The sequence below is a fragment of the Trichomycterus rosablanca genome, chromosome 24, assembly GCF_030014385.1.
Source record: "Trichomycterus rosablanca isolate fTriRos1 chromosome 24, fTriRos1.hap1, whole genome shotgun sequence".
Classification (NCBI taxonomy): domain Eukaryota; kingdom Metazoa; phylum Chordata; class Actinopteri; order Siluriformes; family Trichomycteridae; genus Trichomycterus; species Trichomycterus rosablanca.
Genome location: NC_086011.1, coordinates 6,607,092 through 6,624,895, shown reverse-complemented (window position 1 = coordinate 6,624,895; position 17,804 = coordinate 6,607,092). Strand labels below are relative to the sequence as shown.

Below are 17,804 nucleotides of genomic sequence, written 5' to 3'. Positions count from 1 at the left end.
ATATGCAGATTTACGCGCAAAAAGGGACAAGCGTGCCAAAATAAAAAGTCAAATTAGAGGGAAATGAGACGCAGCCATTCTAAATGCAGCATCCTCCGTCAGATTAATGCGTGCGCTGCGTAATAGAAATGTGCCCGGGGAATAAATAATAAGGTGGAAATAAATACAGTAGCGCCCATTTGTCATCTCCCGTTCCGGAAGATGAATGCGCTCTGTCCTCGCATCTCATTCCAGCCTCACGTTGTAATTAATCATCCGAAACAAACACCAGAGACGTGGCGGCGGGTGTAAACTGCGGCTGGGTGGTTGACATGAATGTGGTTTTTGTGTCTCTGCAATTCGAAATTCCTTCATTTATTTTTATACACTTGACAGGGCAACACACTCTGTGGCAGGGCAATACTTTGGATTTGGAAGTTATGACAGACATAGGTCACCAGAGGTGTGATTTTAAGCCAGGTCCCCAGGATCACTCTCGCTGTATGGGACCCACTTTACCAGATGTGCAATCACGCTGCATATAACAGTATAAACACTGGGGGGGAAAATCCAACTGTGAAGCATGGTGAAGGGAGCACAACAATCTATAACGCTTTATAATTTATAATTAGTTTATATGTCACAGCTACCCGTATTTTTGCATGTTAGGAAATTACCTGAGAAAAGATGAGGACGCGATGCCCGTTGTCTTTGAGTTTTTTGAGCATTTTCTGCAGCAGAGTGAGTTTGCCTGAGGACTTCACCAGCATGTTGCCATCGTAAGAGCCATTGGGTAACACTGGGGCTTCCTGTGAACATTAGAAATCAAAAGACAGTTAAAAAAATCAAGAAACCCTAAAAAAGTTAGCATTTACCCTATATTTCTCTTAATCTGATCATAGCCAATCCCCTTGCTGTAATACTTTTGCTGCTTGTACCACCACCATGTTGGCCAAGGAATGCTGAGACCATCTTTCAACCTACCAATGGTGGAGTCTCACACACAGCAGCTTGATATCAGGACAGTGGGGGCTCAGCGGTTAAAGTACTGGACTACTGTTGGCTCAAACCCCACTGCACAAAGTGCACCAAGTTGCCCCTGTTGGACCCCTGAGCAAGGCCTGTAAACCTCACTGACTTGCTGTCTAATTGGCTACAATTGTAATACACTTTGTTTAAAGGTGGCTGCCAAATCCCATAGACATAAACGTAAGAGGGTTGGCAAGTTGCCTCTAGCTGTTACCCCACACACACCACAACACCCTAAGTACAGAGTACACATGCTCACCACAGCCGCCACAGGGAACAGGTAGGGATGATTGCAACACTTCTTCAGATCCATCATGATGTTAAGTAAAGACACCTGGTTTCCACCTCCCTTGGAGTTCAGTGCCTCAAAGTTTCGCGTCAAGATGAACTTGTAGTACTTCCTGCAAAGGCATATGGTAAAAGACCTCATTTTATTATTTTACCTTAGTTACATTTTTGGAATTTAGCAGAAGTGCTTCAACAGTAAACATTTCCCTAGTCTGGTTTAAGTAAAGTAGGTTTAAGTTTATGTAGGTCTTTTGAAGACAGTGAGAGACTCAGATGTACGAATAGACACCACTAAGAGCCTTGATGCATGTCTTCCTTTAGTTCTGGGTGGTTCAATATGATTAAGACTAGTGGCCAGAGGTTGTGTGGCACACAACAGATAAAGAGTTTTATGAGTTCTCTAAGGTAGCTTGTGGCTGGTCCACTGTTGGCTTTGTAGACGAGCAGCTACAGAAAGCCAGTGAAGAAAACGCAGCAGTCGGGTGAAGTGGCAGAGTTTAGGTTGGTTGAAAACCAGGCAGGCAGCTGCATTTTAAACAAGTTGCAGGGGTTTATTAGTGGACATGGGAGCACCTGCTGGAAGGGAGTTGCAGTAGTCCAGCCGAGAGATTACAAGTGACTGCACAAGAATCTGAGTGGCTTCCATAGGGAGAAATAGAAGAAATGGAAGCCTTCAGATGATTCTGAAGGAGAATAGGGGCAGGACTGTGTTTCTGTGCAGAATGGCACGTCCATAAAGGCATGATTTGATGAGTTTGGTGGGTTTACTCAAGTTTGAATTCATCCCATTTGAGCAGGTCAATAGAACTTCTCCAAACCAAACTCATTAAACCATGTATTTATTAATCCTGCTTCAAGTATATATACAGTATATATATCATAATAAAATAAGAAAGTTGAAAGCATATTTTTGATTTGATATGATTGATTTATACACCGATCAGGCATAACATTATGACCACCTACTTTATATTGTGTTGGTCCTCCTTTTGTTGTCTCATATGTACCAAACTATTTAAAAATGCAGCTCAAAATGTTGTAACCTACTTTACTACATTATTCAGAAAACAATAGACATGCTCACTTCTGCATGGGACTGAGCTCCACTCGCACGATCAGCTCCGTTTTAGCCGGCATGTTCTTGAAGACGTCAGCTTTCAGCCTCCTGAGCATGTGTGGCCCCAGCAGGTCGTGTAGCTTCTTGATCTGATCTTCTTTAGAGATGTCGGCGAACTCCTCCAGAAAGCCGTCCAGATTACTGCACAGACGAACGTGCTTAGCTTAGCAAAGAAGCAAAGCATATAGCATATATTATGAACACTGTCACCCTCGGGTTGTTCAACAGGGGTCTGTCGATCCTGGATTGTGTGACAATGTCTACAGTAAAAAGTGTAATACAAATAAATTTGACTTGAATACACTATATGGAGAAAAGTATTGGGACACCTATTCTAATTTTCCAATTACCACCGGATGCCCCTCCTTATGCAACCCTTCTTACTTTATCCGGGTATGGGACCTGCACTAAGAGCTCACTGACAAGTGCACCTCTCAATAGCTACACTGGTCGGCCATTCCCCTGCACTAATACCCCTCCTTCTTCAGTGAAATAGCCAATCATGGCTACGTAGACACCCATAGTAGGCTAGCTTTTGTTAACGCTGGGCCATTTGAGCATCCTAAAATTATGCAAGCATACAAAAGTAAAACTGTTGATGTGATATTATTGGAGTAGGACATATGTCAAGGATTACATTTTTTTTTTTTAATACTCTTAGACACAAAATAAGAATTAATACAATAGCCTGTGAATAAAGCCGAATCATGTGATCTTACTTGAACCTCTCTGGAGTGAGGAAGTTGAGCAGGTGGAACAACTCTTCTAGATTGTTCTGCAGAGGCGTACCGGTCAGCAGCAGCTTGTAATAAATCTTATAGCCATTCAGAATCCTGAAGAACTGAAAACATGCATTATGAGCCTCTTTGAACCACAGGTATTCCACAGTATATACATACACTGATTATTTTAAAAGCTACCTGCCATATAGACAAACCTTCTAGATATACAATTAGTGACTGTAGCCAATATGTTGTACCCCATTTATCAATCAAAAGGAACCCTCACAGAACAGATCATGTTCAGCACTGGAATGACACTGACATGGTAATAACATGGTAATAACACGGTAGTAAGTGTTAAGCTGGATTGAGTGTGGCACAGCAGTGCTGTTATGATTTTTAAATACCTCAATATTTCTGGTTTTAGGGGTCTTGCTCAAAGCAACCAGCAATTGCAACCTGGCAGTGGAGGGATTTATCCAGCAACCTTCTGCTTACTAGTCCAGTACTGGTTTAAACCCCACTATCATTTACATTTATGGCTTTTAGCAATATACAATTATGACTGAATACAGTTTGAGCAATTAAGGCTTAAGAGCTAACAGTGGCAACTTGGTGGTGGTGAGGCTTGAACCTGTAACCTTCTGATTACTAGTCCAGCACCTTTGAGCTACTCACTGTCCAATTTTAATTCTGGAATTCTAACTATCCACCCACAATGAGGGCTGACAGTGTTAAAATGTTAAAGGCTAATATGTAAAATCCCAACACTGTTGTACCTGCACCCATACCAAAGAGCTGAAAATGCTGAAAAGTCACTGTATATCCACAAAGTTCACCATTATGTAGTACATAACATATTAAGATAACTTATTAGATATCAAATGTTTCTTATGCATATTTAAAACCACTGTAGGTGAATCATATTAAACATATCAGTTTTGTACCTTGGACTGGTTATTTTTCAGTCTGTGCGCTTCATCTACTACAAGACACGCCCAAGTGATGGAGCCCAGAATGGCCTGGTCAATGGTGATCAGCTCATACGAGGTCAGCAGCACGTGGAACTTCACAGGCGTGTCTTTCTGCACAGATGACGTTTCATAATTAATGAATTAATAATTGAAATCCAGCGTTAAAATGTAGACAAACAAGCTGCTCCAGTTGCTACATTTTTTTACCTTCATGCGGAAAACCTTGCGTCCCGTTTTGACGGCGCTGTCCTCAAACGTGAACTCGTTCTCTCGTATCACCGCCCGGCTGTCTTTGTCACCGGTGTAGGTCACGACATAAAAGCCTGGCGCCCACATCTCAAACTCTCGCTCCCAGTTGATGATAGTGGACAGCGGGGCGCTGACCAGAAACGGCCCCTTGGAATGACCCTGAAGGTAAAAGAGGGACACAGGAAAATAAGAGAGGTACAGGGCTGTACCTGGTGTTTCAGTGACTGATGTTAACAGAGCGGATTTAATAAGCACCTCTTTGTAGAGTGAATAGAGGAACACTATAGTCTGTACAGTCTTGCCCAGGCCCATCTCATCAGCCAGAATGGTATCGGTGCTCTGTGCCCAGGAGAAACGCAGCCAGTTCAGCCCTTCCAGCTGGTATGGGTGCAGAGTTCCCCTGGTCGCGTCGATGTACCACGGCTGCTGATCGAATTTCACAGTGGGCTGAAAGAAAACAGTGACACTGACAGTTACCCAGTTTTAATTTTTTAAAACATGCCACTAGGTGTATTTGGCACTGTAAACTATTTAAAGAGGTATGACAGTGGTAGGGTGGGTGCCACATAAAAACAAGGTCCTAAAGTCCTGAGTAATGTATTTATTCATTCATTCATTGAATACACCGGCTTGTCTGATTCAGGGTCATGGTGGGTCTGATTCTTTGGGCGAAATTCAGGCAACACCCCGGAGAGGTTGCCAGTCCATCACAGGGCAAACATACACTCAATTTAGTATCTCAAGTTAACCTGATCGCAAGTCTTTGGACTGTGGGAGAAAAGCAGAGCTCTACACAGAAAGGACTTGGACCGCTCCACCTGGGAATCAAACCCAGGACCTTCTCGCTGTGAGGCGACAGCGCTACCCACCAAGCCACCGTGCCACCCTGGACTGTTGAGTGGATGAAATGGAAAATTCACATTGACAACAACAGCCACTGGCGTCCTCAGTTTCCAACAGGGTGTAAATGCCAAAAAACTGGACTCACATCCACAACCGAAGTCTCAGGTAGAGCTTCTTTCCTTTTCACTTCCTCTTTAGACCTCCTTTCTTTCCTCACGACCAAGGGACGATGATCTTCGCCCAGCATTTGCTCCCTAAGTCAACACAGTCCTCAGATTAGGATGGTGTACATGCTTATCTGTGTGTAATGAGATACTACAACATGTCCACGAATTTACCTGTGGTCCCAGTAGGCCTGTTTAAAAGGCTCGTACTCCGGGACATCGAAATCGTCCACCTCCCAAGTGCACTGATCGTACGGTAGGTCTCTCCATTTTATCAAGTAGTGGACGTCTCCATCCTTGTCAAAACTGCATGATACAGACAAATAGAAGATCAGACTGGCTATCTTCTAGAATTCACTATTAGAAGTAAACACAGACCCCCCCAACCAATCGAACCTGTGGTTGGCGATCCTGTGAATGATGAGCCACTCGGGTTTGATGCCGTAGCGGTAGAAGCGCTCCTCCATGGCGGCGTATTGTGGGTCTTTGCTCTTCCTCTTCTCATTATTGAGCTCCTCTTCTCCTGAGCCGTAATCGAACGGTGGAGGCTCGTCCATGTCGTTCTTCCGCTGGTAATTCCGGTACATGACAGTGTGGTAGAGTTCCAGCTAAAAAAGATCAAGAATACATATATACGTATATATACAGTATATATATATATATACATATATATACATATATATATATATATATATATATATATATATATATATATATATACTGTCTACAACCACCAGCTTGTGCTCTTCCAGAGATGGTTGCAGGGTGTTTGTTCTCTGATGTTTCTCTGATGTTTATATATGTCTTTATTAATATAATATCTATCCTGTCTAGTCTCCTGTCTAAAATGACCTACCTGTAGCTCGTTGACCCAGGAACAGTGCCAGTAGGACAAACCGGCCCATTTAACAAACAGCAGCCTTTCTGGTCGACCCTTCAGAGGAGGTCTGGTCATTCCGTCTTCTTTCTTCTCTCCATCCTGAGTGGACGGAGGCTCGGGGGGTAAGGGAGGATCCCCCCACATCCAGTGCAGGATTTTCTGAACTTTCCCTTTAAGAGGGGGGCACTGTAGAGGTAGAATGAGATTAAATAAGAGTACATATAGACACTTCTCCTAATGATAAGTTCAAATGTTTCAGTCACACTCGTTGTTAACAGTTATGCCTTAAATTTTGTGGCAACAGTTTGGGCAAGATCCAGGGGCTCTAAGCTGTTCCTGCTAGGGGTTGCCACAGCGGATCATTCATCCGTATATTTGATTTAGCCTAGTTTTTACGCTAGATGCAACCTTCCTATTTATCCAGGCCTGGGACCAGCACTAAGAGTGCACTGATATGTGTCCTCTGAGTGGCTGGGTTCACGTAACACTATGCGGCCAGCCCAGCCTGGGATTCGAACCCCCAGATTTCAGGCACTGCCATGTCCAGCGGCCTACGGTTTACAATTACGCCACACAAGCTCTCAAAACATCACCTAAGATGTTAGATAGAGGGAAAAACCAAGGTTAGTACCATGCACCGTGGGCACAGCCACTCTCCGTTGGGGATTTCGGGCAGAGGTGGGTTGAGGCAGTGGATGTGGTAGGAGGAAGGGCACGTGTCGCAGCACAGGAGCTCGCCTCCATCCTTACAAACTCGACAGAACTCCATGTGGTCATCCTCTTCCTCTCCCACCGGTTCCTCCTCCTCTTCTTCATCCTCCTTGGCTTCCCACTGAATACCTTCCTTTTCCTACAGAGCAGTACAAGAACAAATGGTTACCTTAAAAATTCTCAATCTTCACCTAATAGCATCATACATACGTATAATCGTCATGAATAAAATAGCTGCCCAATTATATCAGAGAAGCGCATGGCTAAGGTCAGCAACAATGTAAAGGTGTACTTGTGCAATTCACTCACACAGTGGGGGCAGCTCCACTTGCCCTCAGGAGCTTTTTCCAGCTCGGGTTCGAGACACACCAGGTGATACGCTCTGGGGCAGGTGTCACACAGTATGATCTCGCCTCCCTGCTGACACACCTCGCAGTAGTCCTGATGGTCCGTCTCATAGCCATCTCCGTCCTCTCCTTCACCAAATGCCACGGACACAAACATTTACATTTTCTGCATTTAGCAGACGCTTTTATTCAAAGCGACTTACAGTACTGTGACAGTATATTGTCCAAGCAATTGAGGGTTAAGAGCTTTGCTCAAGGGCCCAACAGCAGCAACCTGGCAGTGGTGGGACTTGAACCAGTGACCTTTCAATTACTAGTGCTGTTCCTTAACCACTAGACTACAACTTCCCAACCGTGAGATCAGCACGAAAGCAAGAACATTGCTAACAAATGCATGATGATCGAGGCATCCAAGCCTCTTAGACATACCGGATGTTGTCAATATTATTATTATTATTGTTTTTAATTTAGTTTAATTTTTTTGGTTATTTTTTGTTAATGTTGTTATTACGTTAACCCAACAATGCTAAACGCCTGGTTAAAGTCCCACTGGTGCCACTGGCCAGCCACAGTTGCCGGATGCTGGATTAACAGTGCAATAGAGGGGAATTAGACATTGTTTAAATTATATACACTTTTACAGAACAAGTTCTTTTAACAATATGTTCTGTTGTGGTAAATTGGAAACATCCAGGAGCAACAACAACTCAGCCATAAAGCAGTATTTCAAATACAAAAATATTTCGTTTTATTTTTACTTTTCCTCTTTTTGCGTCCTCGTCGTCCTTTCTTCTTTGGTGCCCCCGAAGCATCGGATCTGACGGAGGCACTGTGGATGCTGATATCGTCAAAGTCTGAGAAGTCGTCTATAAAATCGTCCTCGCTCTGTCGGAAATGATCGAATAAAGATTAAAGAACCCAGGAGTGTCCAGCACAAAAAATAACAATTATTAATCCCAAAGTTGTTGAGTTACTACAGGAAACTACTAACTGAAACCAAAACCACACTTACTGAGGAGGCTTTTTTCCTCTTGCTGCCCTGGCCGGCCTTCAGTTTGGATTTCTTGGCTTTGGGTTTCTTTTTCGTGTCCTTTGGAGTCTTACTCTTCTTTCTAGCACTAGGCCCTGCGACACAGTCAAGAACAGATTTATACAGCATATGGTCATAGACAGCAATCCAAGATTTACTAAGATCTTTGAGCACCGCAAGCTGTTTAATGACTCAACTAATCAACAACTTTTAAAAAGGTTAGGTCCCTTTTTAGCGTAGCCAATCCGCTGCTGGGGACCCCAATGGCATCAAAGGAGGGTGTACATTCGCCTGACACACACTCCCTATGACGTGTGCGCAGTCCACCAATCCCTTCTTACTCTCCCATACTTTGGATTTGGATTGGATTTGCACCCCGATCTCTGCGCTCTTCCACTTTCTGTGCAAGCACCCTGGGCTACCAAGATCCTTACACAGCATTGATAACCCCAGCCCTTATTAGTCCGGTCTTTTCCCACACAGCAGACTGGAGGCCAACTGCACCTGCTAGAGCAAAGCTGAGATTCAAACCCGGGAGCTCAGAATCCCAGCGCTGGACGGCCTGTGCCACACATTGTAATAGGAGACAGGTCTGAATTGTCATTGAAAAAGATTATTAATTAATGCTGCCTTCACAGATTTATTTACTTTGTGCTGGTTATTTGCATTTTACCCGCTGTCCCAGCTTTTTTGGTGTCATGTTATGTCAATATAAATGCACCTGGTCCTGAAAAGTTCCAGAATTTGTTGGGAAACAAACATCTTACAGTAAAGACCAAGCAGCAGAGAAAAAAAGTCTGAATAAAGACGGACATCCACTGTTGGTACGAAGTTGGAAGCATATAGTTCCAACGTCCCAGTATTGTCCCAATACTTTTGTGCATACGTGTATAATTCTAGAGATGTCCACATTGTAACACTACAACATGTGGAACATGGTATACATGGGAATAAAACATTTATTGCCTGTAGGACTGAACCTGAGTATAGAACATCAGCAGCAGGAAGTGAAACGGTTCTCACCTTTGCCCTCTTTGGTCTTGGCTTTTTTGATCTGCCCTGTTGGAGAGAGCTGTTGGACGCCGCTGATGGAGATAGAGGGAGTGATGTTGACCGTTTCCACCGCCGCAGCCACCGCGGCTGCTACGGCTGTCGCCGAACTGCCTTTGAACGGGTTGTTAGCGCTGAATTCTCGCCACTTGGCACCCAACACCGTCATCATTTTGGACATGGGAATTTTGGGGTTTTTCTTGGCAATGAGGGGCCTGCAGTGATGAAGAATAAAATGTATAGCACTTAAAGGATGGATACCTGGTTAGTTGGTTGTGAGTCTGATTTTCTCATGATTGTACAGTGGCCAAAAGTATGTGGAGACCCGGTTTTGAGTTGGTCGGACATCCGGTTTCAAATATGGAGTTGGCTCGTCTTTGTGGCTATAACAGTCTCCGCCTGGGGAACCCTTGGAAAGGCTCTCCTGGAAAGTTTGTGTGTGCCTATTTAGTCAACAAAGCATGTTAAGGCACCCAGGTGGCACAGCGGGATAATCCACTAGCACGCCAGCGCTGAGATTCTGAACTCCCCAGTTTGAATCTCAGCTCTGCTACCGATCAGCTGGGCACCATCTAGTGAGGACAATTGGCAGTGCCTGCAGCAGACAAAATTTGCCATAAAGTCCGCTCGGTGGGAAAAGACCCTGGTTGGCAGCCCGAGACACATGTGCAGAAGTGGAGGAGCCTCATGTGCGACTCCACCGAGGCATGGGCGAATAATAGACTGCACATGCATTGGAGGGTGCGTGGGGCAGGTGAATATACCCTCCTCGGATGCAATCAGGATCCCCAGCAGTGGAAGACTAATTGGCTACACTAAAGGTATACTTAATGGTATACAATGGAACTCATTGCTACAGTTCCTCTATGGACCTTGTCTTGTCCACAGGGGGCCTTGGAATGGGAAGAAACCCTTCCCAAAAAAGTTGGAAGCCTTTAATTCATCTTACAGAATTTATTTTATACCCCTGTTAGGAATGGTTGTGTCTGAAACTCTACATCTCTATTATATAGACGGGTGCCCACATACTTTTGGCCTTGTAGTGTATTTCTAGTAAGAATACTAGCTACAAATATATTTGGCTATTGGAATAAACCAAAAAGGTGTTTTCTGGAGGAACCTGAGAAACTGGCTGAAGGCCTTGTAGTTGGTAATGGTTTTGTAATCATCCTCAGAGAAAACGTACTGCACATCCTCAAGACCCCACTCTTCCATCAGCTGGCTAGAAGACTTGGGCTCCTCAGGAAGGAAAAATATTATGTGATTAATTATAATTTATTACAAACGTACAAACATCTTAGCTGTTTTGAAAACTAGTTATAGATTACCTTCATATTTCCATCATCGTCGTCATCATCTTCATCTTCCTCGTTCTTCTTCCATTTGGCCTTCTTCTCCTTTTTCTCTCTGGGTTTCTTTTTTTTCTTCTTCAGTGTGCCGTAGCTGCTGCTCTCGCTGTCTGAGTGCTGTTCCTCCCTGCCTGACATATCATGTTCGCTGAAGCCACCCTGGATTTGCAAAAAAATCAATGTACACACTTATGAGTTACATTACAGAGAACGAACGTCTGTTAACCCTCGGCGCCAGGTTCAGGTCAAAGTCATCCATTAGACATTTTACTAACAGTAATGTCGTACACAAACATCATGTTGGAGATTCTCACAAACATGAAAGGGTATTTTAAATTTCTATTTATATCACCGATGCTGCATTCAGATCATTTAGATTTGAAAATAAATGGGTTCGAATACATTATAATAAAGAAATCTGCATACAAGAAATGTACAACCCCAAATCAGAAAAAGTTGGGACAGCATGGAAAACACAAATAAAAAATAAATAAAAAATAAATAAATAAATAAATAAATAAATAAATAATTGTTAGAAAATTTTAAATTTTTATTTAAATTTTTATAGTTTTTAAGGGAGGGACAATGGGTTATACATTTTTTTTCCAGGCTGTTGCGAAAGTGGATCCTGCTGTCTGGTTGAGATACTGACAACAGTGGTGGAGAAACACAAAGATCATAGCATGATCCATTATACATTACATGTTTGGCCACTCTGAAAAAATCAAGCATAGAAGAGAGGCCTGTGGCTTGGGTTAAAGTACCTAGAGCGCACCACACACCACTTATTGACTGGGTCAGCTCTAGCAGGGCAACCTAAGACATCGTCAAATCAACAATCACTTTAATGTGGCCAGTATACTGTCAGAGTTTGTGTGTGGAGATTCTATATATAGTCTATATGAGTGTGGCTAAAGTAGCTGGAATAGCTGATTGGAAAGAGGGTTAAACAGCAATATGTTATTAGTGTTTTAAAAAGGGTCTTGTATTTTATCTACATACACTTTTGGACAGCATAGGCCAAATTGTTATAAAGCAATGTATTTTTAACTTCTTATTTTTGGTTCAGACTCCCAAATTCCATTAAGAAAGGTTTAGAACCAGGTGTCCACCATGGTAAACATACTTTGGCTCAACGTCCAAGCACCAATGATGCAGCAGTAAATTATGGTAGCCCATTATCACTGGGATCCCCAACTGTGTTATCAGACATTTACATATAGATCTAATTGGTTGCGATAGACTTGCGTCCTGTCCGGGGTGTGTCACTGCATTCCAGACCCACCCGTACCAGGATAAAGTTTTGCTAAACGATTAAATAAATTAAAAATCTTGCAGAATAGGAAGGAGGTCATGGAATTTCACTACTTTACCAGCATACAAGACCAATAACGTACCTACCATGTGAATATTCTGCACCATCTGCCAGTTGGCTGGCATGTTTATTAAGAAAATTTAAAATAAATAAATAAATAAATAAAAGAAATTATTATTAATAATAAATGTATAATAATATTTAGGAAATTGTAATTTCAAAAATTTAGAAAATTGTTATTAATTTTTTTAATTATAATTTTAATTTCTTTAAAAATATTATTATTATTAATTATTATTATTTATTTATTGTATTAATGAACATGCCATTTAAGGAAAACAAAGTGGGATATGGAAATTTTTCCTGGCTGTTGCGAAAGTGGCTCTTTTTTATTATTATATAACATATTATAAATTACTCACTCACTGTCTTAATCCCTTATCCAATTAGGGTCGCGGGGGGTTGCTGGAGCCTATCACAGCTTTTCAATGGGTGCAAGGCACACAGTAACACCCTGGACGGGGCGCCAGTCCATTGCAGGGCAGACACACACACACATACAAACATACACACACCCATTCACCTACAGGGCAATTCAGTGTCTCCAGTTAACCTGACTGCATGTTTTTGGACTGTGGGAGGAAACCGGAGCTTACGGAGGAAACCCACACAGACACGGGGAGAACATGCAAACTCCGCACAGAAAGGACCCGGACAGCCCCGCCTGGGGATTGAACCCAGGACCTTCTTGCTGTGAGGCGACAGTGCCACCCACTGAGCCACCGTGCCGCCCTATTATAAATTATTAATTTATTATTTTTGTTATATAATAAAAGTAATAATGAAATAATAATAAAAAAATAAATACAAATGTACATGTATTTCATGTACACCTCAACATGAGACTTAAAAACCTGGGGTCACCTCTGGCCTCTTTTCATGTTAATAAAATGATAAATTAAAAAATTAATTAATTAATTAATTAATTAATAAAGAAATACATTCATATAATTGTATAATATCTATATTAATACATTGTTTATTATTATTATTATATATTATTAATAATATATAATAATAATAATAAAAAATAACAAACTAATAATAATAATAATCAAATAAAAAAAATAATAACAAAACTAATAAAATAAAACTGGCCTTGTATTTCATGTAAACTACAACATGGGACTTAAAAACCTAGGGTCACCTCTGACCTCATTTCATGTTAATAAAACCGTCTTTCCAGAACCGCTCACTCTAAATTGCCCCTAGGTGTGAGTGAGTAAATAGGTAAGTGTGGTGTCCTGCTGTGAATGGGCTCCAGGTACACATGGTATTCCTGTCAAATCGCATCCCTGTTCACCACAACTCTGATCAAGAATAAACCTTAATCAAGATTATTATTAAAGATGAACAAATTAACATATTGCAAAGACTGGGAGATCCTTTATTCAAATCTATCACCCCTTAGGGTGGTAAGAGTATTTCCACCAAAGACTTTTTACAAATGTTGTAAAAAGTCCTCGATAAAAACCCCAGCTGGTCCAACACGTGGACCATGTGGACGGTCACTGTGATGTGTGAGCATTACAAATACAGCCTGTTGCACATTTGTCGGGCTTCGCATGCCCATTTCACTGGAAGGAACGGGGAAAGGCGGTGATGCCGCAGAGCTATAGAGCCATCCGTGTTGCCATAGTAACCCTCTCTTTTTTTTCATCCCCCTCTTCTCCGCTGCTGCAGCAGCCAATGGCAGCACGCCACTCAATCAAGCACGTTTGCATAACGAGCTTGTTTTGCAGAGGATGCGGCGGGCGAGCTCTGAGGGCCAGTCTAGACAAATCTCATTTACACACCCGGGTAAGGAAGAAAAAAGACAGAGGAAGACAGAAAGAGAGACAGAGAGAAAGAAAGAGAAGTAAACTGAGAATTAATAAGAGAGAGGAGAATGAAAATTATTAATAGAAATAGGCATTTTGTTTCCAACCCCCCCTTAGACAAACATTTGGCATGGGTGGAATGGGTCCTACTGAAGAGCTTGGTGACTAACAAAGTTGCCCTGTCATAAAAAATGCCACCTTTTTATTGAGTATGGTTGCTAAATATATGTCCTGCTGGAGGGACCCCAGCCAAGATAAGTGTGGTAAAGTAAAAATGGTCTAGGAGCAACAACAGCTCGTCACTGTAGTAAGATAAATAGGCTCACATGCTTAGGTGAGCAAAATGCTGCAGTGGACCTTAGCAAAGTGACCACAGATACAAGTATATTGTAATTACAGACGTCACTGAAATTTTTTTCTATCTTTTATCTATTCAGCTTTCTGGACCTTTCCCATTGTGATACCAGCGGCCCAATCTTAGTCCTATTTCTATCCTATTATCGTATCACGAATCCTGTAATGAGCCGTTTCCCTTGACATATGCAATTTGCTGTGAAATTCAAAATTTAAGGTTTGTGTTTAGCGATTTAACATTTTCATTCGAGTAGCGTATGCAATATGAGGCGGTCCTAGCAATCATACAGCAATTAAGTTAGTGTAACAGACTTTTCTGTAGTGTTTTGTTTAGTGCTTATGTATTGAGTGCATTTTGTCCCTTTGGTTATTCCATAATCAATGGAAAAGTGAGCTTCTCTACACACGTGATCATCTCACTGTAGTCTGTGCCAGTGTAAAGCAGCTGAGAGGGGGGGGGAGGTTGGGTAAAAACATGGACGAGAATTTTAAAATTTTCATCTTTCAACTATTAAGGTAGACTGTGCTGTGTATTGTAGCTTCCATTTATTCTATCATTCAGTTTATGAGTTTTATTTAATGACTGCCATGAAATCTGGCACTTTTCTTTAAAAATCCATGAATTCTGTAATTTTTGAAAAATGAGGTCAGTGAAATTAAGCAAATTTCCCGGTAGGGCCCTAATCACATGTATTTACTCTCACTGGCCCAAGAAGAAAATGTAGAGCCTACAGTTCCCATGAAAGACAATCGATCTTGCAAATGGCACTACAGTAGACCCTTGACTTACGAATTTAATTGGTTCCGAAGGGCTGTTCTTAAGTCAAAATGTTCGTTAGTTAAACCTATTTTTCCCTTAAGATATAATGTAAATAGAATTAATCCATGCCAGACCTCCCAAACCCCGCCTTACCTAACCTTTCTAATGTCTTAAATGGTCTTTTTTGTTATAAATACAAGTATATTTTCCCTTAAATCTTAAATTATAGAATAGACATTCCTGTAATAAACAATAATAAACAACAATACACAGTAGTAATGTACATAAAAAAACACATCACATCACATCTCAGTACAGTACGTGTGCTGTACCATACTTTCTCTGCACATTCTTTGAGGCCATTTTAATATAGAATTTTACAAAATATAAAGAAAACACCGAAAAAACACCATCCACTGTCCGAATGTTTGCTCACTGTATATATATATAGAGAGAGAGACGGTCGAAGTCAACTTGTTCGTGACGTCACATGTTTAGCGAATTCCGAAATTTGTTCGTACGTTAAGTTGAAAAAGATCGTTCGTAACCCAAAATGTTTGTATGGTAAACGGTTCGTAACTCAAGGGTCTACTGTACTTACTATTTACTCTATTGCTGCTGACTTCCACTCCTGACCGAGGAGAGCCGTGACTAACACTCGCCCCCTCTGACACATGTGCAGTTGCCTAATGCATCTTTCCATCTGCACGAGGTAAGCCCATATCAATCAGCCAGCAGCTTCCAACCCAATGGACGAGCCAATCATTGTCCTTATAGACGCCCAGCATGCCGGTAGCAGAATTGAGAGTTGAACTCTCAAGAGTGTTCTGTGTGTGCGAGTACCCGGATCTGGTTCGAGCCCATCTGTGCATGCAAAATCTGTGATGAGAACTGAGAACAGCAGAACACCACCAACCTGCCAAAGCTTCAAGTATTTCATAATAGAAAATGGGTTTTTATATTACGTGAAACTGACTGGCATTTTAAAAAATACTGGCTTTATTAGCTGCCAGATATGCTTTTACCAAGTATACGATCAAAATAGGAAAACAAACAACAGCCGATAGGTAGCGATGCAGCAATGCTAACAGAAAGCTCAAGCAATCGAGTGACATAAACAGAGGAATCGCTCCGTGATTTCAGCTCAGCCACTCCGGCTGAATCTGAGCCACTGACCAACTGACCGCTCTGATCAGATTAAAGCAGTTTACAGGATTCTCCGACTATAAGAAGTGGGAAAATCCATTCATCTTGTAGAGTCTTGCAGATCTTGCAATGTGCACTACATACCCAAAAGTATGTGGACACCTGACCTAATAGCTTGCTGAACATGCCATCAATATGGAGTCCTCTGCTTGAGGCTATTATAGCATTTCTGAGAAGTATTTCCACAAGATTTTGGAGTGTGGTAGTAGAAATTTGTGACAATGTTTATAATAATAGTGCAAATAACCAGTAAATGTGAGACACTTGAATGCTACATGAATAAAAAATGTTATATAGCTAAACGCAAACCTTACATTTAAATTTCACAACACATTTTATTTAAACCCAACAGATTTTTTTTTTATAGTTAAAAGAAACAGGGGTTTTTTTTCAATTTTTACCCAAATTTTCTCCCTAATCTAGTCATATCCAATTACCGCGATTGCATTACGCTTCCTCTGTACCAATACAACCCTACACTGCTGACTGAGGAGCACTGCAACTGACACACGCCCCCTCCAACACATGCTCAAAACCGACTGCATCTATTCACCTGCACGAGGCGAGTTCATATGCGGATCAGCCTTGTGCATGGAGAGCCACACCCTGATCAGCATTATCAATCAGCCAGCAGAGGTCATAATTGCACCAGTTATGAGGAACCCGGTCCAGCTTTTCCCAACCTACGAACAACAGCCGTCCATCCCAGCCGGATGGCAGAGCTGAGATTTGAAACAATGTCTTTGAAATCTCAGCTCTGGTGTGCTAGCGTATTTTACCGCTGCGCCACGTAAGCATCCTTTCAGGATTTCTTATTTAACTTTTAATTAACTTTTTGAAAACTCCAAAAACATGTTTTTACTTTGTTGTTATGGGTGATTAAGTGTAGATTCATGGATAAAATGGCAATTATATTAATTCAGAATCAAATCCACAGCACAATAAAGTGTGCGAACAGTCAAGAGGTCTGAATACCTCCGCTGTATACACAAAATTATTTTGTAAACTGGTAGTAGTTAAAATTATTTATAAATCATTACTGTTTGCGTTTTTGTGTTCTCAAACATGTCTGATTTTTGGTAAAAACCGGGTGGGAAGGAATCTGACTTCTATACACTCTGTATTTACTAGCCTGTAAATACGCTGTGCTACCATGGCTAGTACTGCCATTGCTGTTTTATTTTTGCTTTTAAACCATGGCAACTAAGGGCAATGATGACGCTGCCAGTGTGAACACAGAGCAATGAGTGATCAGCAATTTGGGCAACAAGAGACAAAAAGTCGCTGCTGGTTTTAATGTAGGGTGAACAATCTTACCTCTTTCTTCTTCTTTTTTACTTTGGGCGTCCTGCCCTCCTTTTGCTTACTGGGTTTCTTCTTTTTCTGTTTGATGGAGTCATCATCGGAAAAGAAGCGCTCCACCGGTGAAAGGTCACGGACACGGTTGCCCTCATCATCCTCATCTGCAAGACATTAATATTAGGATTAATATATGCACAAAGTTAGAAGGTAGCACATGTGCCAAACGCTCCAGGGTCCTGGGAACCTTGGTTCCTC

The 17,804-nt window shown here is 41.7% G+C and overlaps 1 protein-coding gene across 7 annotated transcripts in view; it reads right to left on the bottom strand.

The window, feature by feature from the left end:
• The window catches only part of chd5 (chromodomain helicase DNA binding protein 5), a 48,142-nt gene that overhangs the window by 18,089 nt on the left and 12,249 nt on the right, over nt 1–17,804 (bottom strand). For 4 of the 7 annotated variants that reach the window (XM_062986140.1, XM_062986144.1, XM_062986141.1 and 1 more), the window contains exons 2-20: nt 17,565–17,710; nt 10,712–10,891; nt 10,504–10,622; nt 9,357–9,598; nt 8,316–8,428; nt 8,062–8,188; nt 7,266–7,432; nt 6,877–7,095; nt 6,222–6,431; nt 5,762–5,973; nt 5,540–5,671; nt 5,347–5,455; nt 4,614–4,805; nt 4,317–4,517; nt 4,083–4,220; nt 3,133–3,254; nt 2,381–2,554; nt 1,268–1,409; nt 657–788 (exon numbers count right to left, since the gene is read on the bottom strand). In XM_062986140.1, the coding sequence (XP_062842210.1) occupies nt 657–788; nt 1,268–1,409; nt 2,381–2,554; nt 3,133–3,254; nt 4,083–4,220; nt 4,317–4,517; nt 4,614–4,805; nt 5,347–5,455; nt 5,540–5,671; nt 5,762–5,973; nt 6,222–6,431; nt 6,877–7,095; nt 7,266–7,432; nt 8,062–8,188; nt 8,316–8,428; nt 9,357–9,598; nt 10,504–10,622; nt 10,712–10,891; nt 17,565–17,710 (3,077 nt within the window). The remainder of the gene's footprint in view (nt 1–656; nt 789–1,267; nt 1,410–2,380; nt 2,555–3,132; nt 3,255–4,082; nt 4,221–4,316; nt 4,518–4,613; nt 4,806–5,346; nt 5,456–5,539; nt 5,672–5,761; nt 5,974–6,221; nt 6,432–6,876; nt 7,096–7,265; nt 7,433–8,061; nt 8,189–8,315; nt 8,429–9,356; nt 9,599–10,503; nt 10,623–10,711; nt 10,892–17,564; nt 17,711–17,804) is intronic. The other 3 variants (XM_062986142.1, XM_062986143.1, XM_062986146.1) reach the window with 2 other exon arrangements.